The sequence below is a fragment of the Recurvomyces mirabilis genome (genome assembly GCF_035927965.1).
Source record: "Recurvomyces mirabilis strain CCFEE 5264 chromosome Unknown scaffold_8, whole genome shotgun sequence".
Taxonomy (NCBI): domain Eukaryota; kingdom Fungi; phylum Ascomycota; class Dothideomycetes; order Mycosphaerellales; family Teratosphaeriaceae; genus Recurvomyces; species Recurvomyces mirabilis.
Genome location: NW_027041942.1, coordinates 213,214 through 240,031, shown reverse-complemented (window position 1 = coordinate 240,031; position 26,818 = coordinate 213,214). Strand labels below are relative to the sequence as shown.

The following is a 26,818-nucleotide window of genomic DNA, read 5'->3' as shown; positions in this document are numbered from 1 at the left end:
AGCTCGTTCAAGAGGCTTTCTCTTTGAGTACAGCCTGGCAGTGCTGGCAAGGCGCTCCTTCCTCATCAGCTGTGTACTTCCAGCATCGCACGCACTTCATGCCAGTCGGCGGGTTGACTATGACTTTGCCACCATCGCCAAATTCTTGCTCAAAACGCCAAGAGGTTGCAGGGTCGTTTGCGCTGCTTTCAGTCTGCTCGACTCTGGCCTGACTTACGACGAGTAGATCAGCCAGCTCACCTCGAGTCTCCCATTCTTTGACATGCAGGTCGAGGACTTTGTTGCCATCTCTAGGAAGTTGAATGTGGACGGAACAAGCAAGGCCGCTCTTCAGCTTCCCAGCTTTCCTCGCATCCTCTTGTGCGAGCTTGACAGCAGCGCTGAGCTTGCCAAAGCTTTCCATTTGGACTTGAATGTCTGGTCCCGGATGTCGCTCCCGCTCCGATTTTGTGTCTACGACTTCCCATATGCGCTGCATAGGATGCACCGAGTGCTTCTTCAGTGCTGCAGGCATGAAATCCCACACCTCCTCAATCAGATGTGGTGTCACCGGAGCTAGCATGAGCATAAGCTGGTGTAGTATGGTCTGCAGCACACCTTGTGTTCGCACTCTATCTACGGCGAGCCCAGTGTAGAGCGTGTCCTTGCATATCTCAAAGTAGAATGCACTCAAGTCATTGTTCACAAAACTTGTAATCTCCTTGACAGCTCTGTGAAACGTGTAGCTGCTATGTGCCTCGTGCACCAGGACTGCCACTTCGTGTAGTCGGTATAGTATCGCTTGATCCACGAATGACAAAGGTTTACCGGCGACTGTGCCATTGTACGGGACGCAGTCCTCAAGCACGCCGAGAAGCCATTTGAACGTTACTCGATACTTCTGCAACGTATTCTGCACGTCCTGCAATAGCGGAACAGCAATCGTGACGTCTCGGGTATAGTCACCAGAAGCAACCCACAAGCGCAAGGCATCTGGACCCATGGCGTCGTACTTCGGCCTGTCATTAGCGACTTGGTCTTCCTTTGCTGCTTGACGCTTGCCTCTCTGCTTCTTCTCTTTGACAGGCGGCAGCAGAGATCCCTCAAGAATCTGCTCTGGATCAATAACATTGCCGATACTCTTCGACATCTTACGCCCTTCGGCATCAAGTGTAAAGCCATGTGTGATGAGCTTCGCGTAGGGGGCCTTTGGATTGTCGTTCAAGTCTTGCATGGCGACGTGAGTAAGCAGACTGCTCTGAAACCACCCCCGATGCTGATCTGTGCCTTCGACGTACACATCGCTGATAGGCCTGTCGGCATTCCGGGGCTCGAGGCCTGTCCAAGTCGTACCGGAGTCGAACCACACATCCATCGTATCCTGGCCTCGCACCCACTTGCCCGGCGGGAGACTTGAATGTACCCAGACAGGGTCGTCTGGCGCATCCTCGAACCAAGCATTCGTTCCTCTTTGCTGGAGAACATCTATGATGTGTGCAATGCTTTGGTCCATGATACAACCCTCACCAGTCTCTTTGTGATACAGCGCTGGAATGGGCACGCCCCATGCTCGCTGCCGCGAAATGCACCACTGGCTTCTACCCGCTAAGAAAGTAGTGAGTCTGTTCTTTCCAGACTCTGGAATAAAGATCACACTGCTCAGCGAATTCGTTGCAGGCGTCTTCAGTGCGGACGTGTCGGCGAACCACTGAGCAGTCGCTCGCGTGATGACTGGCTGCTTGGTGCGCCAATCAATTGGATTCTTGTGTGTGAATGTGTGAGTGGCAAAGACCTGGTTGTTTACCACAAGACCCTTTCTAGCCAACCAGTCCTTTTGTGGTATGGCAAGAACTTCCAACGCAGCCTGCACTCCTGCTGTTTGCACAGCCAAGCCGATGAATCTGTGATTCTGGTCAGGTGAAGCTGGGAAGACTTCAGCAGTATATCGGCCTTCTCCATCGACAGGAGTCAGTGCCGAGTGAATCCCATTTTGCTGACAGACTAGATAGTCGTCCATGCCATGTCCTGGTGCCATATGCACGACACCTGTACCCGATGTGGCGGTGACGAAGGGTGCTAGGAGAAGAGGAGATTCCAGATTCTGGAAGACGTTGAGACATGCTGCATAGCCATCGACCAGGTCCCTACCCAGAATATTCGAAGCTTTAGGGACGACTGAGAGTGTGAAGCCTTTCAACAAGAATGATCGAACATGCTCGATGCGGTCAGTAGCTGCAAGAAGGTACTCGGTAGGCTGCTCAGCACTCTCGAGCTTCAGAACAGAGTACTCGATGTCTTGGCCAAGCGCGACGGCCTGATTAGCAGGCAGCGTCCATGGCGTTGTAGTCCATATCAGGGCGCTTACGACGCTGTGCCTAGCATCACCGGCATGGAACGCACCGAGACTCTCTAACACCCTGGGTAATCTAGTGAACGGCATATTTACAAAAGCGGCTGTGCATTCGTGATTGTCGTCATACTCAAGCTCCGCCTCAGCCAGAGCGGTACCAGAAGAGGGCGACCAGTACACAGGCCGATGATGCCGCGAGATGAGATTCTTCCTAACCATTTCACGGAAGACTCCCAGCTGTCTGATCTCAAAATCCAGGTCCATGGTTTTATATGGCTTGTCCCATTCGCCCATGACGCCCCATTCTCGGAAGCTACTTTTCTGGCTCTCGATAGTCTGTGTAGCCAGCGTGTGTGCTTTGTTTCTGATTTCCAAAGCACTCATGCCCAAGCCACTCGAGACCGTGGCTTCCTGCTTCGGCGCATCCACCAATGCCTGAGGTTCATCCCGCGTTGTCCGAGTCTGCTGCAGAGCCTTGAGCTCAATCGGAAGGCCATGACAATCCCATCCTGGCCGGTATTGGACTCTCCTGCCCCGTGCTAATTCAGCCCTCAAGATCAAGTCCTTGAGCACTTTGTTAAGAGCATGTCCTACGTGGACTGCTCCATTGGCATAGGGTGGGCCATCATGGAGGACGAATTCATTGTGAGCTGGGCGATTGGCGCGCTGCCAGGCATACAGGTCATCGGCACATCGCTGTCGATATTTGGCGAGGTCTGCAGCAGACGCTCGAGCAGGCAATGCTGATTTGGGAAGGTTAAGGGTTTTCGGCCAATTGTATTGCTTCCACTGTTCCGCTGCCGTGCGAAGGATGAGCGTAGGTCGCAACGCTGGCATCTGCTCGGTATCACATTATCGCATGCATCTGACGGCAGGTCGAAGCAACATCAAAGCGAGCAACGCAGTCGGCCCGAGATTCTCCGAGACGCGTTCCTGTCGCGGTGCTTTTCGAGAGCTTGACCTCGTCCTCAATGATTCGACCAGATGATGTACGCTCAATGACGACCATTGTAGCGCCGTAGTGGACGAATGTGTCGGTGTCATCGACATTTCTTGGCCTAATATGTGCCGAATGGAAATCTGCGGTGGGTGCAGGCGTGCGTCGCTGGGCTGTGTCTGATGTTCGCTGGCGAAGTGCGGCTGTGCACAAAGATACGGATTGCGAGCTGATGGAAGAGGTAGCATATTGCCGTTTCCACTTCTTTCGACTCTCTCAAGGCTTATAGGAAGGATCCGGAACCACCACCGCTGCGATCCATGGCGTCTATGCTCACAACGCCTGAAGAGCCTTCTTATTAAAAGCTCGACCGAAATACTCGAGTCACTTACGGGCACCGCTGGACGACTCTTTTGGACGACGATACTCGTGATTGTTGGCAACCTATAGCTCATGCACGTAATGGCCTACCACGAACAGTAAGCTGATGAAGCACTTGAACACTACCTATCGCGTTTCGCGCTCATCCCTTGCAGTCGATGTATTCATGGTCCCTCGACCAAAGGGAGGCGATGAGCTGGTACTTCATCCCTCTATCATCCGCGCGCTACCAGTCTCAGAGGGGAAGGGATGTCAAATATCTCGTTCAGCTGCTGGCCAGTCGTAACCGCTATGCAACCACAAATAACCTTCTACTACGTCCCGAGCGCTATTTCAGATACGATCGTTTCTCGGATGCTGGTGCCCAGATCAGGCTTATAGAATTCCGTGCAGAACCTGTGAGCAACCGCATCCATCTGAGGATGACTGTGCACGACATCACATCATTGCCCTACTACACTGCCATATCGTACGAGTGGGGCACAAGTAGAGGTACACATCTGATCCTTGTCGATGGATGGACGATGCCAACTGGAGAGAACTGCCATCGCGTACTTCGACAATCCCGGAATCAATGCGCATCTGTGTACTACTGGATCGATGCTATCTGCGTCGATCAGTGGCATAATGCAGAGAAGTCGAAGCAGGTCCAACTTATGAGCTTTGTGTACCGCAATGCTCAATCCACAGCCGTCTGTATTGGCGAACATGTCCCACTCAGCGCTTTCTTGTACAGGCACCTCGAGGCAACAGTGGAAGCAAGAGCATTTTCACTCGTTTCCGAGGACAGGATCATCAACGCCGCAGAGAATGTATGTGCTCGGAGCTACTTCCGACGCCTGTGGATCGTGCAAGAGATCCTGCTGTCCAAAGAGATAAAGTTGTATTGCGGCGACGATATTCTTGCCTGGAGCACACTTCGGGAATTTACCGTTGGCGACGGCAAGAACGACTTCGTGAGGGGAGATAAATGCTCATCGTACATCAAGCTGGCTCTATCACGTATGCGAGGAACTCTGACGACTGACTGGCGACTTGAGGAACTCGTCGATGGCTTCGCAGGTCAAGAGTGCTCTGACACGCGTGACAAGATCTATGGCATGTTAGGCTTACCATCTATGTCAGGCAATATGGCTAATGCACTACCTCTGACGCCGGACTACGATCTGCCAATAATCGGGACAGCTCTGGAAGTCATTCGGTTCTACCGATACAGCACCTCAGCAGACACATTTACCAAGGCATGCAGAGAAGTCGTTGAAGCACTGGAAGTCGAACACCATGACTCAGCCGTCCAAGCACTTCTGAAGAGATCCAACAATGAGCTGCGATTCGCAATCGCTGAAATTCTCGAGCACCAACGTCAACAGACGTGGCATGGCTCACCAGCAGCACACCGAAGACTCGCGAGCCTGGTCGAGAGGCATTTTGCCATCCGCAGAGTAGGAGAAAGTGCGTATCGGCAGGCTGACCTGCGGCGTACCCTCGCTAACACGAACTACGATGGTTCTGCTACAACAGTCAGATCGTCCCAGCGTACGCCACGCTTTGTCGACCTGATTCCAGACAATATGGACTCTGCTTCAGCTCGATACAGACTGAGCAATCTATATCGCTTGGCGCTTCAATGTCCCATCGTCCAATCCGAACCACACCCCCGGAGCAAGACCCCAGCTTCGCATGATCAGATGATCTGCACGTGTCTACAGGACTGCTCAGATATGACCCGGCGAGAAGGCGCTGATGGCGCTGGTGGCGGAGATCTCTGCCTATATGTCGATGCGGAAGACATTCTTGCGCAAATGCTGCACTCACTAAAGGCAGAAAGGCAAGCTAGTACGGATCGCACGAAGCTAGCCAGTAACGCCTACGGTCTACAAAGTGGCGAGAAGGTGCAACAGAGCAACAACCGTGACCCTTCAGTGTGACTTTCGATACGAAGATCAGCCAAAGCTGGATGCACAGCCACGAGCTACCACGAAACAAGGCCACCGAGTAACCCAAGACACAACTCAGGCGATATCCCGCGCACCCACGCAATCGAAGCTGTACCCATCACGGCTTCCTCGCATACACAAACAAATGCGGCTCCGTCCACACCCTCTCCCCCCCACAAATCCCCGCCTCCTTCGCCCGCGGCTTAAACTCCGTCTCCTCCCTAAACAGCACGTCAAACCCCGCCTTCCGAATACAATTCACCGCCTCCTCCGCCCCAAGACTCGAAACAACGACATCCCGCCCCAACCAATTAATCTCGGAATTATTCCCCGCCAGCGGCACAGTAGCGAAGACGAAGTACCCACCGGACCCCAACCACGTGAAGATACTCTTGATGTTCTGCCGGATCTGGTCCTGAGTTACACTGGCAATCATGCTGAAATACACCGTTACGGCATCAAAACTCTCCTTCTCAGGATGATACTCGGTAACATCGAGTTTCCAGAACCTGGCATTCGGAACCTTCTTCTTCGCGTCCTCGATCATGGTGCCGGAGACATCTATCCCTAACACATCATGGCCGGCGTCTGCGAGACGGGAACAGACGGGTCTTCCGGTGCCGCAGCCAATGTCTAGGATCTTGGCTGGTTTGTGGGTTTGTAATTGTGACAGTAGCCAGTCGATGGAGGCGAGTTGGGGTTTTAGATCTGCAAAGGCATCTTCGTATGCTGGGCCGATACTGTCGAAGACTTGTTCGGCGGAGAGGGGTTTGCCTGTAGTAGTGGTCGTGGTGGCCATGCCGAAAACACTTTATCTTCAATGGCCAGCTCCCGAAGCTGGGAAGAGAAGTCGTGGTGTAGTAGGTTCGCCTCAGATATCATCGAGAGACGTGGTGAGTCATGGGGGACAAGACTCATGTCTTCGATTCGTCCTAGTCTGCTCACCGAAGCTCGCTGGATAGCGTAGATAGAGCACGCACGTGCCCCGCAGTCAGGTGCAGGACATGGCGTGGCATGACATGGCGTGATGATCGATCAACGGAAGATATCTCGCGATCCTTTCGAAATCTTTTGACCGGGTTCGTAAGTAGCGAAGGGAGATTCAGCTAGGATAGAACCAAATACTACACAAGCGAAATGGTATCGCGCGCTAAAGAGGCAAGAACAAACTAGGCCCCCAGGTCGCCCTCGCCCTGTCCGGCCGCTCTCCCATTGTCAACCTAGGAATACCGTACCACTGTCCCGGTCAGATGGAAGCTGCTTGCCGTCCGTCTCTTGTCCTCAAGACGTAATCTCACAACGCACTCACAACCCGCGTCTAGCGAATCGTGTCCTCCCCAAACGCCGGCGTCGCCCTAAGCGCTCCATTCCTCTCCCCCGAAGCCGGGATCGGTGTCTCATTACCCACGGCATCACAATTCCCATTCCCATTCATCGCCGAGTGCCCATCCGCCTCACCGTGCGTAGACTCCTTGCCAGGCTCAGACGCAGAATCATGTTTCTTTCCCCCAATCCCATTCACCTTCGCCTTCACCGCCGCAGTCTTACTTCCACCACGAGGCGGACTCTTGACCTCGGGTTTTTCGTGCGTTTTATTGGCCGAAGCGGCCGTGGGTCGCATCATGCGCTCTAGGAAGCTGCCTTCGGTTGGCGCTGAGGTGGGGGGTTTCTTGCTTGTGTGTGAGGATCTGCTTTCTGGTCGAGCGAAAGATGTGCGTGGGGTTGGTCGTGTTGACGATGTAGATGGTTTTGGCCTTGAAGTGGTTGATTGTTTGTTGCTTGGCGCGGAGGTTGTGGTAGATGCGGGCTCGTGTCTTGCTCGCGAAGCGGCTGTGGGTGCCGTGAGTCGTGAGGGAAGATCGATGGGTTTTGTTGCGTCTCGTTTTGGCATTGGTGGTTGTGCGGGTTTCGAGCTTGGTTTGTCTTGACCTGCCGCTCGTGCTACTGAGGCTGCGGTGGGAGCTGTCAAGGAGCTACGACTAGCTTTCTTTGCCAACTGTGTAGGTTTCGTCGAGGTTTCGGCTGGTTTTGGTGGAGTTGTTGCTTTCGCAGGTGACTTGACTGAGCTTGATGCTGCCTTCGCAGGTGCTTTGATCGAGACTGGTGTGGGCTTACTCGTGGCTGGCTTCTTCGTCTCCTCCACAGCACTGTCCAACGCTTTCGTGGTAGGTGCTTCGTCTGACTTCTGCACCTTTGGCTCATTTCCTTTCCTCATATCCTCCGCAACCGGCGGCAGAGCCTTCCCACCACTCACAACAGCTTCACTACTCATATCCGCAGGCTTCATCGTGCCTGGCTCCTCCTCGGCAGCGGTCACAGGTTTGTCCGGGTGTGCAGGCTCCTTGTCCACCTTGTCCGCCAGCGGACTCTCCTCAATATGCTGCTCCTCCTCCCCATTCATACTAGCCTTCACATTGGGCGTAGTAGCGGCAGAGAAAGCAACATGCTCCGGAATCGACTCGGCCACTTTCGGATCCCTCTGCCGCCTCTCCGCCTCCTCCGAAACCGTCTTCTTCAATTGCAGCAAGCCCTCCAACTCCCCATCATTCTCACTGAAACTCCCTCGTCGCAACCCGGCACTACTTTCCCTTTTCAGCTCCGCCATCCCACTCCCAACACCGGCCTCTTCTGCACTCGAAGCCATGGCTGCAGTAGGAGGAACGACCGACACGAAACTCGCGCGGACCTTTGATGCTGGTCGGCTGGGACTCGATTCCGTCAAGTGGTGACTAGGTGATCGGCCGCGGGTATCGGGGGATTGTTCGGGAGCTTTGTTCTCGAAGAGTGAGCGGAGGTTGCGGACGGCGGAGGAGGAGCGTTCGGTGGACATTCTGTGGTGCGGGCAGGTGGGATCAGTATCGGGCTATTGTGAGTGATGTCTTGGATGTAGATCAATAGTAGTGGAGTGCATGGCCCGCGAGCAAGTGCCAAGTGGGTTTGTTCATCTGAGACAATAATAATAATATTGCCTCGGTTTCAGGGGTGTGAGTGTGAGTGATGTGAAATGCTCGTGTGGTTCTTGGTCGCTGCTGGCAGAAGTGAAGGATTCGCTGTACTTACAATGTCAAGTCCAAGATCTCTGTAATTCCCACGTTACATCCTTTGTCAATACCACAAGCTGTCAATTCGTAGTGTAGACCCGCCAGGATGTTCCCGACAAGAAAGCTGCACCCCGGACAAACAACGCGTTCGGTCAGGGGTACGTGTCGCGCTTTTTCGCCAAATACGATCCGAGAGGTCATGGCCTATCACAATTTACTTCAAATCCAATAAATACACAGAATACATCACACTACCAAGACCACGACTATGCCTTTTCATCCCCTGTAGCCTGGAATCGATCAAATCCCCCCTGACTCTCCTCATACTCCCTCAATATCGTTTCCCTCCTCTTCCCATCCCCTCTCGGAATAAACTCCGCCTCAAAATCATTCGCACACACCAGGAAGCCCTCACAATACCCCGTCACGGGATCAGTATCCGGCACGCTACTACCCTCCTTCGCCCTGATGTCAAACGCCCACAGCAGCTTCACCATGGCCAGAAATAAGTTCCTCTCCGCCAGATGTGCTCCGGGACAGAATCGCCTCCCAGCTCCATACCCGTAATGATCCCGTTTCTCCCACGCACCATTGGCGAGGTCGGTGGCGAGGGTGGTGCAGCCATCGAAGTGATCCGGGTCAAACCTCTCGGGATCCTTGAAGCGAGTGGGATCGTGTTGCATGCCCCAGGCGTTGATAATGATCACCGTTCCCTTGGGCAAGAACATCCCATCCACCCAGTCGTCTTCCGCCAGGGCGTGAGGAAACGCCAAGGGTGTGACGGGACGCCATCGCATAGTTTCCTTCACGCATTGAGCCACATACGGCAAAGAACCGTAGTCAGACCAGGTGGGACTCCGATCTTCACTCACGACAGCATCGATCTGGGCCTGCGCTCTCCTCTGCACGTCCGGATAACAGACCATAGCCTGCACGAAAGCGGTGAGGATAGAAGCAGTCGTATCGCTCCCCCCCTCCGTCAACGTCCCACCCATAAACCACAACTCATGATCCGAACAAGTCAGCCCCTCAAACCCCTTCCCCTTCATCTCCACCGCGTCAAGAACCTTATCCATGAAAGCACCCCGACTCCCCCCCGCCTTCCTCCTCGCCCTCAGATCAGACAAGAAATCAGCATACAACCCATTCATCTCCCGCCTCACCGTCTCCGCCCGATCCCTCCACCGCAAAAACACCCTCTGCGGTAACCAATGCAGAAAAGGATAGATATCCACCGGCGGCGTCGCCCCCGTCTCCATCACCTTCGACCAGATCTCCATCAACGAGTACAACCTCTGCATATGCCGCGTCTCCGGCACCGGCGTCCTAACGCCCCAAACCAGGGACATGGTAACGGAATTACTAAACCGCTTAGGATGCAGCATATGTTTCTCCGGCTGCACCATATAATCCCGGATCATCTGTCTCGCCTCCGCCTCCTGGATGGGAAGGTACTCCGTCTCGACCACCTTCTCCATGAACGAACCATGCAGCAATTTCCTCGTCGCGCGCCACTGGCTCCCATAAGTCATGAGCAGGATATGGTCCCCGCCCGAAATCAACTTGGCGACATAGGAAACGGGCCGATCGGTATACTTTGCGCTGCGTTTATCCAGGAGTTCCTTCACCAGACGCGGCGAGGTGATGACCGCCGCGGTCCCAGTGCCGAGTTTGAGGGTGTAGAGGCCGCCGTATTGTCGCGCCCAGGCTGTGAATTGGAAGTGCGCGCCTTTTAGCGGGATGTGTGGGATATTGCCTAGGATTGGGAGGGTGGGTGGGCCGGGTGGGAGGTTCGACTCTCGCCGCCCGATGTAGAGGTAGGTGTATATCAGGCCCGAGACCAGGAGTGCGAGCGCTGCTAGGAGAGTTGACGAAGGCATGTCCGGAGAGGGGCTTTTCTGGCGTACCTTGACAGGTAGACTACTGAGCTTAAAAGTTTTCAGTTAATACAATTACTGAGTCTGTACTTTCGATGGCCGGGAGCTATATATGTGATCTTACCCCACTTTCTGGTTGGTGCAGGTGGAGCTCGTAGGGCAGATGAAAAGTATGGATCGACGACAGCGTCACGATGCAACAGGTCATTGAGGCATATGTAAAAAGATGCAGTACAGTTTACAGAGTTTAAAGCAAGCCAGCTATTTACAGCTGATGATGCTTCGGGTATAGTTATTGCTGAGCAAGCAAAGTGCGGAAGTAGTCGAGCTCGGCCGTGGCCGACCTGACTCAAACCATCATATCGTGTCAACGTGAAAATGACCATCTGCACGACCCTAGTGCATCTTCTCAACCATCCTGTCGACGTTATCGCCCTTCTCGATGATTCCCGGTGGCTTGGGAGTGTTCTTCTGGAACAAGAAGTACCTCTTGATGACGTAAGGGGCGGTCTTGGTGATTTCGTGGTGGATGAAGGTCTTGGTTGGGACTTGGAAGACCTCTGCGTAGATGTGTTAGTAGATGTCCATGATCGAGCAATGTTTGAGGTTTGGTAATGCTTACGGTCAATCTCCTCGAGCGTCAATTGCTTCGTCTCACGCACGAAACAGAAGATCATGCCCCAGGCGATCAGATTGAGACCGGCGTAAAAGCCGACTGCAGGTCGTTAGCGCAGATAATTTCATGGGGAAGAGATGGAGTGGCTTACAAGCACCAGTCTGCGTCATGACCTGCACCATACGTGGGAAGGTGAGGGACAGAATGCCAGCAAAGGTGTTGTTGATGCACACAGCCCAAGCCATGCCCTGCTCACGCTGAATCGTCGGAAAGACCTCGGCAGAGTACTGAAAGGCAACTGGGCCTTCGCCCAAAGAGTACATGATCGTGAAGAGGTAGATGAAGCTGTATCGATACGTTAGCAAGCAATGAGAACGCAACTGGCTGTTTTACAACTTACAGGACGACTGGGCCGATTTGAGCGCCAGCAGAGCCGGTCTTGTTGAGTAGAGAGAGACCCGCTGCAAGCAGGAAGATACACATGAGTGGGAATGTCTGCGATGGTTTGGTCAGCGAGCCCCTTCTGTCGTCCCTCGATCGCGAAACTTACAATCATAGTCAATGTTCGGCGTCCCTTGGTGTCGATCAAGAACAAGGTGGGGATGGTGAATACGACTTGAATGGCTCCGTATCCCAATGAAGCGTACAGAGCCTGATCTGAAGTGTACCCGGCCTGTTCGAAGATGGTGGAGCTGTAAAAGGAGATAACTAGAACAAGTCAGCGGAGTCCGATAGGAACATCAAGGTGAGAACGTACTGTTGATGCCGCACATCTGCTGAGCAAGCATGACGGTCGAGGCACCGTAATTGGCACGGCGAATGCGAGGAATGGCGAAACAGTCCCACATGCGCTGGAAGTAGCCGGAGCCCTTGGCCTCGCGCAACTCCTCCTCGTAAATGACGTACGAGTAATAGTAGTCTCGAGCAGCAATGATGGGATGTGCTCGCAATCTATCCATGGATCGGAAACCTTTGGCAATGTGGCCATGCTTCATAAGCCACTACCAACAAAGTCAGCAAACAGGGTGAGAAGTGTCCAGTAGACGCAAGACGTACACGAGGACTCTCCGGGCAGAACCAGATCCCGCAGATCAGGACAAACGATGGGATGAAAGCGGAGCCGAGCTGGAGACGCCACGAAATGTTGCCAGTATCTTTGACGATGACGTTCGCGCAGAAGCCCAGGAAGATACCAGCGACGACCCACAACTGCCAGAACATGACCAACGCGCCACGGATGCGATGCGGGGCCATTTCGGCAGAGTAGATTGGGACCGTGGCGTTCTTTGCACCGATACCAATCCCCATGATGAAGCGGGCAGCAAAAAGACCTTGCCAGGACTTGGCGAATCCAGATCCGATGGGTGTTGCGGTAAGACAGAGGCCGGTCAGGAAAATTTCGCCACGACGACCGAGGTAGTGGTTGAGAGGGTCGGTGATGAATGCGCCGCTATAAATGTATTAGTGGTCGCAAGTATGGTGCAATGCGATTTCAATACATACATCAGCCCAGCAGTCAAGAAAATGATCGAGTTGATCAGACCAACGAGCCACGCATCTCTGCTAGTACCATTGTGGATACCGAAAGCTTCGGGGAAAGACAAGTTGGCACCGTTGGAACCAGTCTGATCCCAACCTTGAGTAGCAGCTCCGACGGCGCAAAGTCCAATGGAGTACCAGAGCATCTTCGGGCCGTGCCATTTATGGTCTCGTTCGTAGATAAGAGCAGCGCGCTCCTCTTGAGTCAGGTCGTGGATCGCCTCGAAGCTGTCCGGGGCTCGCGCGACAGCTGCAGCACGTCCGAAGAGAGCAGCATGCTCGGGCATACCATTGGCTTCGGCAAAGGCCATGGCATCAGCAGAAGCTTGGGGTTGAGATACGCGCTGTGAGGATATATTAGATATGACGTCGTCGATCGTTGGTTCACAAGCTCCTCGTCGCATACCTTCAGCGGGTTTTCGACGATGTTGAGGGCTACCGACGAGCGGCGTCCTGCCTGTTCGGCGAGCTCATGGTTAGGTGAAGAATCGGACGTGCCGATCTTCTCGTCGCCGTAGTCGTTGAGTTTCTCAGACATGATGAACAGCGATAGCGGTTCGTCAGAGCGTCGAGCTGGTAAGACGGAATGCAGCGACGATCAAAAGCTGCGAGCGAGGGGGACATCGAGGATACTTAAACCCTTCGTCGTGCAACCACGATTTGGGCCCTCCGTGGGGCCAACGCTCGCGTGGTCTCCAACTCCCAAATCCTCCAGACCTCCAGCCCTTCTCCACATCGGCCTTTGCAGTTGAAGCCCTCGTTCTCACCAATCAAGTCCGTATAAAGTGCGGCCGTGCAGGGCTCAGGGCTCCACTATCTCGGCGGAGAAGGGTGCCAAGGAGGCAGGGTCGTTGGAACCTTGAGCTAGAGGATGATCTAGGAAATGTTTTCTCCTCTTGCCAAGGGAGCTGATGATTTATCTTGCATGCGCATCGTTCCATGACTGTAAGACCAAGCCTCTTTTCCTTCATAGCCGCGCCGTTGAGTTGATTACCATGTACCACTGTTTCCTGGTCGTACAATTATCTGAGATGGTGGCTTATCGGCGTCCAAAGCCTTTGCCGCGATGCCGCCACTAGGCTTCATGTAGATAAGATGAATGCAACATGTCACGCAAGGCTTCGGCAGCCATTAACCGACCCGTCAGCATGCTGCATGATGGAAGAGGCGTCGATTTTTGCATGGCATGTGAAGGCCGCCGGCACACCGTTTTGATCGACTCCGACGAACTGCACCCCACCTGAAACTGCGAAGTCAGACGCCCTGATCGGTGATGGCCGAGGGCCTGTCTTTTTAATATCCTCGAGACAGACTCTTCACACCCCATATGTGGAGTGGAGTTACATCGTCGACGCGTGGTGCGAACGTGTCCCCCACGATGTAGAGCATATCCATTGGCCACACAAAAGACCTCAGCTGGTCATCGCAGAGCTGGCATTGTTAAGGCTGTGCATATTGTACCTCACAAACTGAGAAGCATGATATCGGAAGCAACCGCTGACCGTCCATAGCTCTGTGCAGATCTCAGGTCAGCCGTGTATGGGGCCGCCCAGGCTATTCAAGTGGCGATATGGGTACAGACATGCAGATTTCATAACCTTCACCTCCACCATAGACTCACTTACTGCTCCATTCAAATACGGATTGGACCACTATATCGAGAGCTAGACAAGATTGGACCTCGCAATGAAAAAATCTCACAATCCCCAACACCAACCATGACTCGTCACAAGGTTGTGCTCTGATGGTGCTGTAGCAAGTGCAGTACTTGGTGATGTGTCTGGGCAAAGGCAAATGCCACTACTACATAACCTGGACTGGTAGTAGGATGGCTTCCAGACGAAGTGGTGTCTGGAAAACCCATCATAATGAGCAGAACATCAGAACTTGTCAGAGTGAAAGCGACGATCGTCCTACTGCCTTACCCGCAAGTACACGACCATTTACACCGTAATGGTCTATTCAAATGGCAAAGACTTGGACCTGGTACATTGCAGTGCCGACTCTATAGTCGTCTTGCATAATGCCCTTCTTCCATTGGCTTGATACTAAACGAGAACGACGCCATGGCATCTAGGTCAGACTTGCGCGCACATATCGCACCATAAGCTCTCGGTAATTTGGTGATGCTCGTGAAGACTGTCGAATAATAGTCGATGCTGCTCTGAAGACGATATACATCCAGAGTACTTGAGCGAACAGCGATCATGGCCATGGCTTACTCGCACCATTGTAAACCTGTGGAATGGATTGGACAGCCCTGCGAAACGTGACAGGTCCGGTTTGGGCTTGGCGTGGAGGGAGCTCTCCCTAATGCCGATCTCGGCTGTCAATCAGGAACATTTTACTTTGAGCCATTGGTTGCGTGTACAATATTATAACATGACCCCCAAGAGAAACACATGGCCGCCTCACGCACCCTCCGAATAGGCCTTATCCCAGGCGACGGTATCGGCCGCGAAGTCATCCCAGCCGGACGACGCATCCTCGAAGCCTTACCTGCATCGCTCGGCCTGAAATTCAGCTTCGTCAACCTCGAGGCCGGCTTCGAATGTTTCCAAAAGACAGGCGTAGCTCTACCAGATAAAACCCTCGAAACCCTAAAGAAAGAATGCGATGGCGCTCTCTTCGGCGCCGTCAGCTCGCCCACGACACCAACGAAGGGGTATAGTAGTCCCATTGTCGCGCTGCGCAAGAAACTCGATCTCTATGCCAATGTCCGGCCTGTTAAGTCGGTGGCTCCTACCCGCGCCTTTCCCGACCCGATTGATCTTGTGATCGTGCGGGAGAATACAGAGGACTTGTACGTGAAGGAGGAAAGGACGTACGAGAAAGACGGCGATATTGTGGCAGAAGCAATCAAACGTATCACCAAATCCGCCTCGTCCCGCATAGCGACCATGGCCGGCGAGATCGCGCTGCGGAGAGCGAAGATAAGAGCGGAAGTCGGTGGCGATTCCGCAGCGGCGAAGCAGAAACAGACGATGGTGACCGTGACGCACAAATCCAACGTCCTCTCCCAAACCGATGGGCTCTTTCGCCAAACGGCCTTTGACGCACTCGCTCAGCCGAAGTTCAGGGATGGAGGGGTGAAGGTCGAGGAGCAGATTGTGGACAGTATGCTCTATAAACTCTTCATCCAACCCGCCTACTACGACGTCGTGGTCGGGCCGAATTTGTACGGTGATCTTCTCTCCGACGCTGCAGCAGCATTGGTCGCATCCCTAGGCCTTGTGCCATCAGCTAATGTAGGCGATGGCTTTGCGATAGGAGAGCCGTGTCATGGATCTGCACCAGATATTGCGGGACAGGGGATCTCGAACCCAATTGCGACACTCAGGAGTGTTGGGCTGATGTTGGAGTTTCTGGGCCAGGAGGAGGCGGCTGCGAAAATTTACGCGGCGGTTGATGGGTCACTACTGGAGGGTCGGCTGTTGACGCCTGATATGGGTGGCAAAGCGAAGACGGACGAGGTTGTTGAGGATGTTATCAAGAGGCTGTAAAGAAAGAGACTGACAAGAGGTGGTAGATGCTTGTATAATATGGATAGATGGTATGGCGAGACAGCCTGTACACTGTCAACATTCTCCTTACAACCACGTCCCCAAATTAACATGCACAGCCTTAGTATTACTATAAGCCGCCAACCCCGCCTCCCCCAACTCCCTCCCAATCCCACTCTGCTTCACCCCGCCAAACGGAATCCGGAAATCACTATCCTGACTACTATTTATCCAGACCATCCCTGCCTCGATTTTCCTCGCCACCCGATGCGCCTTCACGATATCTTTGGTGAAAATCGCCGAGCCGAGTCCGTACGTCGTATCGTTCGCCTGCTTCAGCGCCTCCGCCTCGTCTTTGAAGGATACCACCACGACGAAAGGGCCGAAGACTTCTTCCCGGAAGACTCGCATGGAGCTCTTGACGTGCGTGAAGACGGTCGGGGTGACAAAGAAGCCTTTGCCGTCGCCGACGTTCTTGTAGGCTTCGCCGCCGAGGGCGAGGGTGGCGCCGTCTTGTTTCCCCGCTTCGATGTAGGAGAGGACGCGGTCGTATTGGGCTTTCGTCACCTGAGGGCCCTGGAAGGTCTCGTCGGAGAAGGGGTCGCCGACTTTGCTGACTTCGGAGACTTGTTTCTTGAAGGCTTCGACGAATTTGTCGTAGATGGTTTCTTGGACGAGGATGCGGGAGGTGGCTGTGCAGATTTGGCCCACTGGAGACGACTATTAGTACGCAGACTTGATAAGGAGTGGTGGTGGACTTACTATTTGACATGATACCCACGTGACTCCACCGGACAGCTTGCTCCAGATCAGCGTCGTCGAAGACGATGAGAGGGGATTTGCCGCCGGTTTCGAGGGTGATGTTCTTCATATTTACGCTAGCCATCTTCATGATCTCCTTGCCTGTCGCAGTACTACCTGTGAAGGCGACCTTGTCAATGTCCATGTGTTGAGCCATGGCTGCACCGGCTACTCGGCCGTGTCCGTTGATCACGTTGACGACACCTGGAGGGAAACCGGCTTCCTTGATGAGGTTGGCGAAGACCAGGATGGAGAGGGGCGTTTGTTCGGCGGCTTTGATGACGACGGTGTTGCCGCATGCAAGAGCAGGACCGAGTTTCCAGGCTGCCATTGCTAGGGGGTAGTTCCATGGGCTGTTGATGTGTCAGTTCACTCCTCATCTCTTTCGTAATGCAACACGCACATGATCTGTCCACAAACACCAACAGGCTCCCGAATGGTGTACGCCAACTTCGCTGGCGTGGTATCGATGACCTGCCCGTGAATCTTATCCGCATAACCCGCATAATACTTCAAGCATCCAGCCACCTCGGCCAAATCCTCGTTCAAAGCAACCTGATACGGCTTGCCATTATCCCACGTCTCGATCGTGGCGAGCAACTCTTTATTGGCCTCCACCAGCTGACTGAGCTTATACATCAAATCTCCTCGATCCGACGAAGCCATGTCGCGCCATGATGGGTCGTTGAAAGCAGCCCGAGCAGCTGCGACAGCTTTGTCGACATCTTCTGGTTCGGCGGCATGGACGGAAGCGATCTCGGACTCGTCGGTCGGGTTTATGGAGGTGATCTTGTTGGATTTGCTGCTGGCGACCCATTCGTTGTTGATGAAGAGGCCGGTTGGTTGGTCGTATTTGCGGCCGTTGGGGGCAGTGAGGGAGATGGTTAGGCTCGACATGGTGGAGATGTAGCGGGGCTGCAGGTATGTGGTTCTGGTGAGACGAGAGGTGAAGAGGGTGAAGGAACGGGCGAGCATGAAGAGCTTGATCGTGTGCGCCTACCGTACTGGTCTATCGCGCCGAGCTACTTTGGCAGCTCCGCAGTAAACATTGCGTTGCTGTAAGGCCGATAAGACAATATTAATGGAGGGGAAGTCCTAGGGTCGAAGCTGGGTGACATGGCCACTTCGGGGAGGTACACGCGAGAAGCTTGAGATGGCCATTGGCACGTGATGCTAGCTGTGGCGGTAATAATGCAGTATCGAGTACGACGGTGATGTTGCCCGTCCGTAGGCAGACTGAGCGTGAAACTAACCCATGCTCTATGCTCTCGCATGGAGCGCTGAACGCATCGGAAGATCGTCGACACAAGGGAACGGGACTTTCTGATCGCCAACCAGTTTGAATACCCTGTTATTGTTTCTGCAAAGCTTCGTCGCCTGCTCTGGCAACTCTACAAGACCACAATGTAAGCACAGTGGTCCAGTAGACACATGTATAGCCTGTGGTGAAGTCCATAGTGGCTTCCAATCTCATTGAACTAATACTGTTCAAGATGCCATGTCTTGCCGCTAGTGCCTAGCGTTTTGCTTAGTCATGTGTCTGATGTATGGAATTTCTCCTCCATGCTCGCCTTCTTCCAAAACCACAAATGACCCTCCATGTCAAAGACATGTACGTATGCCGACCCCGCCCACCGCGCATTCCACTGACATGTCCGTCAGATGATGAAAGCCTAGCGTGTAGCAGATGAGCTGACCCCCGGTTCTGGTGCATCCTGCTCTCCTCTTACCAGGCTCAAGGGCGGGTGTGCCAGGTCGGAGGCAGCATGATCTCTGCGTTCGGCACACACTCCTTGTTACATACTCGGACGCGATGAAGGCATCTCTGAACCACTCTTTAGATCATGGAGGGTATGGTATGCAGCTTATTTGGCCTCCACCTGGCTGGGCTCTGGGATTTTGCAGAGTAGCGGGTTCTAGCCACAGGCAACAAGACCACCTGCATAGCACATCACCATAGCACTGAATAGCTCGCGTATCCAACCAAGTGCTCACAGACGAGACTTCCCCTGCTTCGTAGTCTCACATCCGCAAGACCAATAATTCTACGGAGGGTTGTGCACCATCACATCCAACGATCCTGTCTTGCGGTAGAAAAAACCTTCTAGGCTATCAACAAGTTGATCCTGCTCACTCATGCAGTATCGACTGTAACATTGTCTGGACATATATGTGTGGACGCAGTTTGTGAATATAGTAGATGTCCAAGATCATGCACGTGCTGCGTCATGTTATAATAACAGCTCTGTTTACCGATTAAGCTTTAGCGCCTCATAGTCCACGTAACATCCAGGCCGTCAACATCCTTACATCTAACGTCCTATACTCGCCTGGCCAGTTCTCTCCGATCTCTTACCAGATTGCCTGCCATACGAAAACCATGTCGCCCTACCGATAACGATCAGACTGGCACCACTTGCCCTTGACCTCCTCTACCAACCACAGCCATGTCCATGAACTTTGAGAAGTCCGTGAAAGGCGGGACGAAGGTCAAACTCGCACCGCCCAAGTCGAAATATGTCGAGCATATCCTTCTGGCGACACAGTCCGGCGAAGCAGGTGTTGCCGAAGTATTCCGCACTCTCACCCCCCGACTACGCGATTCGACATGGACTGTGGCCTTCAAGTCGCTGATCATCGTACATCTCATGATCAAGGAGGGAGCGCAGGATGCGACATTACGATATTTGGCCGCCGCACCGAAGAACAGGCTGGCGATAAATACATTCACGGATGTGCAGACGCAGGGGCATAATATAAGATTGTACTCCGAATATCTGCTGGCGAGGGCGCAGGCATTTGCGGCGAGTAGATGCGATTATGTGCGGTCGGGCGACAGATATATGAAGGGACTGTCGGTGGACAAGGGTCTCTTGCGAGAGACGGAGCTGGTGCAGCAGCAGATCAGGGCATTGGTGAAATGCGATTTACTCACGAACGATGTGGAGAATGAGATTTCCTTGACGGCATTCCGGCTATTGACTAGGGATCTGCTGGACCTGTATCATGTGGAGAACGAGGCGGTAATGAGTGTGCTGAGCCACTATTTCGAGATGTCAAAGCCGGATGCCGAACGAGCAATTCATATCTACAAAAACTTCTGCAAGCAGACGGATCTGGTGGTGAAGTATCTGGGTGTGGCGAGGCAGTATGAGCATGCGACTAGGTTGGAGATACCGAAGATCAAGCATGCGCCCACCAGCCTTGCACAGTCATTACAGGAGTATATCGATGATAAGGACTTTGAGGTCAATCGCCGACAGTATTTGGCAGAACAGGAGGCGAAACGAATTGGGAAGCCGGCGCCGAAAAAAGCTGCGACGCAATCTCAACCTGCGAAGCTTACGCCAGCTGAGACACAGCAGAGAGCGGACGCGATCATGCAGCCTGCCGCACCTCCTGCTGCAGCTGCGAAAGGACCAGCTCCAGACCTGATTGACTTTTTCGAGTCGATTGAGATGAACCAACAGCCTATGACGCAGAACGCTCCAGCGTTTCAGCAGCAGCCGCAGCAGCAGCCTCAGCCTACAGGCTTTCCGATGCAATCTCAACAGACTGGTTTCGTACCTCAGCAAGCGTTTGGTGTGCCGCAGCAACCACAGCAGACTGGCATGCAATCCACAAACCCCTTCGGAGTCCCACACCAGCAGCAGCAACCACCTCCGCAGCCATTACAGACACAGTTTACAGGTGCTGGCTTCGGTGGATACGGTGCGCAGCCTATGCAGCAACAACAAACAGGCTTTCCTCCGAATGATGCGTTTGGCTCGCAACAACAGACAGGCTTCCCTCCGAGTGAGGCGTTCGGCTCGCACCAACAGACAGGTTTCCCTCCGAATGATGCCTTCGGCTCGCAACAGATGCAATCACCAGCACAGATGCAGAGTCCGCAGGCATTTCCCATGCAGCAACAAGGTCTGCAACCACAACCCACTGGCAGCACGAATCCTTTCCGGCAATCTACTATGCCAACAGGTGCCGAGACAGCTTTTGCGGCACCACAACGACAAGGCACGAACCCATTCGCGAGAGGTACACAGCCTCAGCAACCTTCAGCTTTCCCGTCACAACCACAACAGCAACCTCAAGCCTTCTCACCACAGCCAACAGCGCAACAGCAGTCTCCTCCACCAATGCTTCAAGCACAACAGACAGGCACGAATCCATTTGCACGTTCCCTTCCTGCCGCTACTCCATCGATGCCACAGCAGCTACAAGTGCAGCCAACAGGCAGCACGAATCCATTCAGACAATCTGCTTTTGTTAATCATGAAACGGGTCAAGGGTGGCAGGTAGGAGGTGGGCAACAGACGACGATGGGTGGGCTGGAGAACCTGGAGACTATTCCTGTCTTTCCTAGGCCTGGACAGATGCAGGCGCAAGGTCAGCAGCAGTCGCCTTGGGGTTGAGATGGCATCAGGTTTGGTCTGGGCATGCGTTTTGATTAGCGTAGGTGTTTGAGGAGAGTGCTTGTGCTTGATTTGTTTGATCGTGTTCGGCCTGTAGACAGTAGTGGAACATACAGCAGGATATCCTTGTGCCAACCCTACGTACTACTGTGCCGGAGCTACGACCAGAAGTTGTTCCGACATTCGGCAGTCACGTAAAGTTTGATTGAGTTGGTGTGTATTTGCTACTGCGTTACTTGCGATCGTGCATTACCTCCGTTCATGATTACACTCCTGACGGCATGATCTTGCGTTCGCGGTGTGCCTTGAAAGAGCTCTGTTCCATCCACCAACGATCTCCTCTTTCTCCTTCGCGAAGCCTATCATCTACATCACCATGGCGTCAACCCGGACAGCAAACAGAAGGATATCGTCGCAGGCTCCACCGCGACTATCTTGTCATAGCGATCGAGACATCCTGCGATGACACCTCTGTTGCGGTCGTGCGATACACAAAAGTCTTGAAGAGTATATCCAAGAGGCAATACTCAGTGCCCATGGTGAAGACCCTGTTCCACAAGAGGATCACGGCGAACACGAATGCGTATCAGGGTATACACCCGCTCGTAGCACTGGACTCGCATCGTGCGAACCTAGCTCCTCTGCTGCGGCAGGGTATGAAATATGTGCGTGATCGTTGTGTAGAGCGCGAGCAGCAGCAGCGTGATCATAATGCCTGGCCGGCGGATATGGTAGGCTTGGACTCGCGCCCTCAAGAGGAACGGCAGGCAAGTGGTGCACCATATGCAGGCAGGGTCTGGCCCGAATACAAGGACATCATTGTTGCTGTGACACGGGGTCCAGGAATGCGAAGTAATCTGTCTGTTGGTCTTGATACTGCGAAGGGCCTTGCAGTTGCGTTGGGCGTGCCCTTGGTTGCCGTACATCATATGCAGGCCCATGCATTAACACCGAGACTAGTAGCTGCGCAGATAAATCAGGAGCTATGGGATGATCACGAAGCAGATGCAAGACCATCGCGCTTGCCCAATACCGTGGAGCAGGCTGGTACACTCAAGCCAGAGTTTCCCTTCTTGAGCTTGCTGGTCAGTGGCGGCCACACTATGCTCCTTGAATCCAAAGGTCTTGTCCAACATAGCGCGCTCGCTGAGACCCACGATATAGCGCTTGGCGAACTGCTGGACAAGGCTGCTCGGGCCATGTTACCTGCTCACCTACTCGTGTCACCATATGGTGGTGCTCTTGAGAAGTTTGCATTTCACACTATGGTGAGGGACGGCAGCGATGACCTCGCCGAGGCAGCGAAGGCGGATGGGCCAAAGGCAAAGCTCTCTCTGGACAGTCGTGAGCCACGATACGATTATGCTGCACCTGGAACGCAACAAGGCTTCATGGACCGTCGTGTGACAAGATGGGGCTGGTCTCTGACCCCACCATTGGTAGAGCGAAAAGGTGGTGAGTCTAAAAGGATGGAGTTCTCTTTCGCTGGTCTGCTTTCCGGTATCGAGCGTCTGGTGGCTGCCCGAGCAGAGGGAGGACATATGTGTCTACGAGAGCGGCAGACTCTGGCTCGCGAGGTCCAACGTGTCGCTTTTGAGCATCTTGGGTCTCGTTTAATGCTATTCCTGGCATCGCCAGCTGGGAAGGGTTGGCAAGGCGATACTCTGGTCGTATCTGGTGGCGTCGCAGCAAACAAGTACATTCAGCATGTGTTTCGCACGATTCTGGACACACATGGATATCAGCATTTGCGACTAGCTTTTCCGCCTATTGAGCTGGCGACCGATAATGCACTTATGATTGCATGGGCTGGTATTGAAATGTACGAAGCTGGATGGAAGTCCGAGCTTGATGTCGATCCAATCCGACGATGGTCTATGGATGCTACTGCGTCCGATGGCGGGATTCTCGGTGTCGCAGGCTGGATCAACGCGCAACAAGAGAGTGGGGCCCAGGAATGAGAAGGAGACATTGATGAAGCTGCAAGGCGCTACTCTGTCTTCTGTTTCCGCCTCGAAGTGCCTTCGCTCATCAATGCCGCCACATCATCGGCGGTCTTGCCACGCTTACGATCCTCTGTCTTCTCCTTGCCAAGCTCGGTACCATCAGCAACGAGCTCATATACCCTCGCGATTGGCCTGAAGATGGACTCGTTCGAATCAAACCCGCCATCGGCCTCGAAAGTCTCGGCAATCTGGTCCATCTCATGTATCCAGCGATACGCCTTGGGTGGCATACTGACTAGTCCTCGCTCGGCCGTTTTGGCAGCCATGGGATTGAATTCTTCCAGATGTGCTCTGAGCTGGTCCGTCACGCCGAGATTGTGCGCAGTCGTAAACGACTCGATCGCCAGAGCTGTGAAGCCTTTCGAAAGCGACGCAAAGCACATTTTCAGACCGGTCGCAGAGCCAATACTGTCGTTGACGTGCTTGACGTTAAGTGTCTTGGCCAGATGCTCACCATTGGCTTCTGCTTCATGCAGCTTGTGCGGTCCGGACACCGGTATGCTTGGCTGACTCCAAGTACCATCTTCTTCGCGATTAGGTGGACCACCAATGATGCCGCCATCGATGAGCCGCACATTTGGAGCTGAGCTGCTGAGTAGGTTGTTCACTTCGCGGGCGGTCTTGGGGCTGACAGCATTGAGATCGATGAAGTACAAAGGACGACTTCGCGTCTTGAAGGCAGAGTTCGTGGCTGCGTCTACTATCCGACGAGCCGTTCCATGCGCATCTCGCGGCGGGACGATCGAAAGAACATAGTCGGCGGTATTTCAGAGCTCGACATCGCTGGCCACAAGATCGACGCCGTTCTTACGGGCTCTAGCTTGGGTTGCTTCGCTACAGAGTCATCAGTTGCAAGTAAATCACTGAAACTTTACAAGGCCTCACCTCCTGTCCGAGGCATTCGTTATGCAACGGTAGCTGTTGGCTATCAGCAATCGAGCTATGCCGACGCCCATGTCGCCGATGGACAATATGCCGACCGTCGCAAGTGGCGAGGACGTAGCCATCTTGGCTGCTGATCAGCTGAACTCTGTTTCAGGTAGCCGTCAGAAAGTCTATCGACCCGCCCAGGTCACGTACAATCGTCGAACATATACGTGCATTTATGCCTCCGATAGCGGACCGCGACGTCATCTGACAAGTCGCAGGTACCGTATAGGGCTTGTTGATGTTATGTGCTGCATAAGCACACGCGAAGGTCGAATGAACAGTGCAGTATGCTACTACCTCGAGCATGATCGAAACAATCCTCAAGCCACATGTCCTTCACATTTTGCGCCCATCCGCCTCTGTCTACATTGTTGTACTACACTTCCTGTCCCTATAATGTCTTCTTGACAGGCTTGAGGCATGGGACATTTCGGATGGTGAGAACAGAAGCATCGTGCGCTTGACGGGTTGATGGATCGCATGCTGGAGATCGTTGTTGTGGTTGCATATCTTCGATGTTATGTGCCACCAACGATGATGTGCTTGGTGAACTGGTATTGGATTCCGTGAACTATCAAGCGAGCTAGCCTCGTGTATCTGACACAGGAGCTAAGATCAAGGGAAGAGGTAACACAAGTCGCAGTCGTGTTGAGCAGGCGACGACAAACGACCGCCATTGTTGATGCTGAGCAGAGACGACGACGCTGTGCCTGCCGCTCAACGTGCAAGGCAAATGCGATGCTCTCAGGCGCACCCCCCCGTCGTGACGCATGTTCCGTCCAAGAAAGCTCATTGACGACCATGAGCTGAAGACCACGTCCCACGTTCCGCACAGATGCTCACGCCACAGCACAGTTCCCGGTCTTCAAACTTCGTTCCAGCCTCCGCCGGCACGACGCCCCTTTTTGCCACCGCGCTGATCTCCTTCGTCGGCCTTCTCGCGCTTACGCTTCTTCCTCTCTGCCTTCGCCTTCCTCCTTTCACCAGAGCCTGCTTGCCATGCCGCGAGATCGGCATTTCCCTTGTTGTACCCGAATTCGGAAGTGTCAACATCAGCATCAGGCAGTCTAGCCTCCAGCTCGACGATCAAATGTGTGACCTCACGCGCTTGTATCTCCGTCTCAGTATTCGAGAGATTGACCTTGCTGACTACGTCATTCAGAAAAGTGACAAGCGTGCTGTGGTGCGCATAGAATTTCCCGACATCACCCATGATCCGTGCAGATGACAGTAGATCATGCTGTTTCTCAAGACTCGTTTTGTCTGCTGTCGTAGTGAGCAGGGGCTGGACGCTGCACAGGAGTGCTCGACATGTGGCGAAGTATCGGGAGAAAAGCTCAAAGTCAACAAGGTCCGTGAGGTCTTCGCACTGGACAGCAGTGCGAACTCTGCGAGACACTTCGCGCCAGGCACCTCCAGTCTGACCTGGAAACATCATCCAGTAATAACCTTTCTTACCACCACTTTTCAGGTTCCGAGCGTTACGGAATGGGTCTGTCAGGAAAGCAGCAGAATGCGCACGTGTGAGATCTCCTGCTTTGATCCCGTTGAACTCGTGCATCGAGCCACGACGGACGTAATCATCAATCCATTCGTCATCAACCCTGAGGGCGAAATCGGATCCGGAAGACCTGTGAATGATTGCATCAAGTCCCAAGCTTTGCAGGCGCTGATTCAGTGTACCAGAAACAGGGCGCAGAACCTCAAACAGTAGATCTTGGGCGACGCAAACAGCGTGCGGATTAGAGGCCGTACGGACGGTCACCGACAGGCTTCTGGCTTGGCGGAGGGCCTGAAATACATTCGCTTCCATGGCTTCTCCTATCTCGACCTTCTTGTTGAAGAGCTCCACGAAAGCGACTGTCGATCGAGACCCAGGCACTCGGATCGTGACACGAGCATGACCAGGATACAGCAGCTCAGCTGCTTCTCCATGGACTTGTTTGCAAGTGGCCATGAAGTTTGTTGAAGAGGCTGTGCCATCAGTACGCAGGGCACTTTTCCTCCACGTCGCTGACGGGATGTCGGGCAGAAGGTAGCCATAGATCTGAAGGCGAAGCTCAGCTGGAAGATCGAGGAAGCCTGTCCTTTTCTTCTGCTCGGGTGGAGCTGGAGCGGATGCCTTCGTTGACTTTGCTTCGCGTTTTGTCATGTTGGCGAGGGGAGCGCTGGATTGTACAGTCCTCGTCTTGTTGAGCTGTGAGTGTAGAGAATGAAGGAAAAGGTGGGAAACGAGATGTATGTCCCAGGGTGTCGGCGCGTCTGCCTAGGACGCGTCCATTGAACATACTTTATGACGAAGAGGGAAAGAGCCATGTCGTTGCTTGGGAAGGGACTACGGAGAAGTCAGGCCCTCAACCTCACCTTGTCCATTTGAGATCAAAAATTACTAACTTTCCTCGTCGGTGAGGGCATGTGAACCACTCTGCTGTGACAATGGCTCAGACATGTTCGTTGCTTTCTGATTTATTATACGATCCTTATGGTCCGCAGTTCGCGCCAGGCGCGGTGT

The 26,818-nt window shown here is 53.6% G+C and overlaps 12 protein-coding genes across 12 annotated transcripts; 4 read left to right on the top strand and 8 right to left on the bottom strand.

Moving 5' to 3' along the window:
* Positions 1-7: 7 nt before the first annotated feature.
* Positions 8-3,166, bottom strand: ISM1 (isoleucine-tRNA ligase; the record flags this gene model as incomplete). Its single annotated transcript, XM_064836411.1, has 1 exon — positions 8-3,166. One exon carries the CDS (start codon positions 3,164-3,166, stop codon positions 8-10), a length of 3,159 nt encoding a protein of 1,052 aa, XP_064695802.1.
* A 672-nt stretch (positions 3,167-3,838) lies between these two features.
* On the top strand, positions 3,839-5,575 carry LTS14_003707 (uncharacterized protein; the record flags this gene model as incomplete). Its single annotated transcript, XM_064836410.1, has 1 exon — positions 3,839-5,575. The coding sequence occupies one exon, from the start codon at positions 3,839-3,841 to the stop codon at positions 5,573-5,575; it is 1,737 nt and encodes a 578-aa protein (XP_064695801.1).
* A 127-nt stretch (positions 5,576-5,702) lies between these two features.
* Positions 5,703-6,383, bottom strand: LTS14_003706 (uncharacterized protein; the record flags this gene model as incomplete). The annotated part of the gene is made up of 1 exon (XM_064836409.1): positions 5,703-6,383. One exon carries the CDS (start codon positions 6,381-6,383, stop codon positions 5,703-5,705), a length of 681 nt encoding a protein of 226 aa, XP_064695800.1.
* A 519-nt stretch (positions 6,384-6,902) lies between these two features.
* LTS14_003705 (uncharacterized protein) lies at positions 6,903-8,414 on the bottom strand (the record flags this gene model as incomplete). Its single annotated transcript, XM_064836408.1, has 1 exon — positions 6,903-8,414. One exon carries the CDS (start codon positions 8,412-8,414, stop codon positions 6,903-6,905), a length of 1,512 nt encoding a protein of 503 aa, XP_064695799.1.
* Positions 8,415-8,891: 477 nt separating this feature from the next.
* Positions 8,892-10,505, bottom strand: LTS14_003704 (uncharacterized protein; the record flags this gene model as incomplete). The annotated part of the gene is made up of 1 exon (XM_064836407.1): positions 8,892-10,505. The coding sequence occupies one exon, from the start codon at positions 10,503-10,505 to the stop codon at positions 8,892-8,894; it is 1,614 nt and encodes a 537-aa protein (XP_064695798.1).
* A 393-nt stretch (positions 10,506-10,898) lies between these two features.
* On the bottom strand, positions 10,899-13,195 carry LTS14_003703 (uncharacterized protein; the record flags this gene model as incomplete). Its single annotated transcript, XM_064836406.1, has 9 exons — positions 10,899-11,062; positions 11,125-11,217; positions 11,270-11,463; positions 11,519-11,613; positions 11,669-11,826; positions 11,876-12,119; positions 12,175-12,568; positions 12,622-13,001; positions 13,064-13,195. The coding sequence occupies 9 exons, from the start codon at positions 13,193-13,195 to the stop codon at positions 10,899-10,901; spliced, it is 1,854 nt and encodes a 617-aa protein (XP_064695797.1).
* Positions 13,196-15,059: 1,864 nt separating this feature from the next.
* Positions 15,060-16,160, top strand: LYS12 (homoisocitrate dehydrogenase; the record flags this gene model as incomplete). The annotated part of the gene is made up of 2 exons (XM_064836405.1): positions 15,060-15,905; positions 15,969-16,160. The coding sequence occupies 2 exons, from the start codon at positions 15,060-15,062 to the stop codon at positions 16,158-16,160; spliced, it is 1,038 nt and encodes a 345-aa protein (XP_064695796.1).
* Positions 16,161-16,247: 87 nt separating this feature from the next.
* On the bottom strand, positions 16,248-17,858 carry ALD2 (mitochondrial aldehyde dehydrogenase; the record flags this gene model as incomplete). Its single annotated transcript, XM_064836404.1, has 3 exons — positions 16,248-16,870; positions 16,923-17,314; positions 17,365-17,858. 3 exons carry the CDS (start codon positions 17,856-17,858, stop codon positions 16,248-16,250), a joined length of 1,509 nt encoding a protein of 502 aa, XP_064695795.1.
* Positions 17,859-19,408: 1,550 nt separating this feature from the next.
* On the top strand, positions 19,409-21,370 carry LTS14_003700 (uncharacterized protein; the record flags this gene model as incomplete). The annotated part of the gene is made up of 1 exon (XM_064836403.1): positions 19,409-21,370. One exon carries the CDS (start codon positions 19,409-19,411, stop codon positions 21,368-21,370), a length of 1,962 nt encoding a protein of 653 aa, XP_064695794.1.
* A 536-nt stretch (positions 21,371-21,906) lies between these two features.
* On the top strand, positions 21,907-23,331 carry QRI7 (Mitochondrial tRNAs modification protein; the record flags this gene model as incomplete). Its single annotated transcript, XM_064836402.1, has 1 exon — positions 21,907-23,331. One exon carries the CDS (start codon positions 21,907-21,909, stop codon positions 23,329-23,331), a length of 1,425 nt encoding a protein of 474 aa, XP_064695793.1.
* Positions 23,332-23,360: 29 nt separating this feature from the next.
* Positions 23,361-24,383, bottom strand: LTS14_003698 (uncharacterized protein; the record flags this gene model as incomplete). The annotated part of the gene is made up of 3 exons (XM_064836401.1): positions 23,361-24,073; positions 24,188-24,210; positions 24,262-24,383. The coding sequence occupies 3 exons, from the start codon at positions 24,381-24,383 to the stop codon at positions 23,361-23,363; spliced, it is 858 nt and encodes a 285-aa protein (XP_064695792.1).
* A 788-nt stretch (positions 24,384-25,171) lies between these two features.
* Positions 25,172-26,458, bottom strand: LTS14_003697 (uncharacterized protein; the record flags this gene model as incomplete). Its single annotated transcript, XM_064836400.1, has 1 exon — positions 25,172-26,458. The coding sequence occupies one exon, from the start codon at positions 26,456-26,458 to the stop codon at positions 25,172-25,174; it is 1,287 nt and encodes a 428-aa protein (XP_064695791.1).
* Positions 26,459-26,818: the final 360 nt, after the last annotated feature.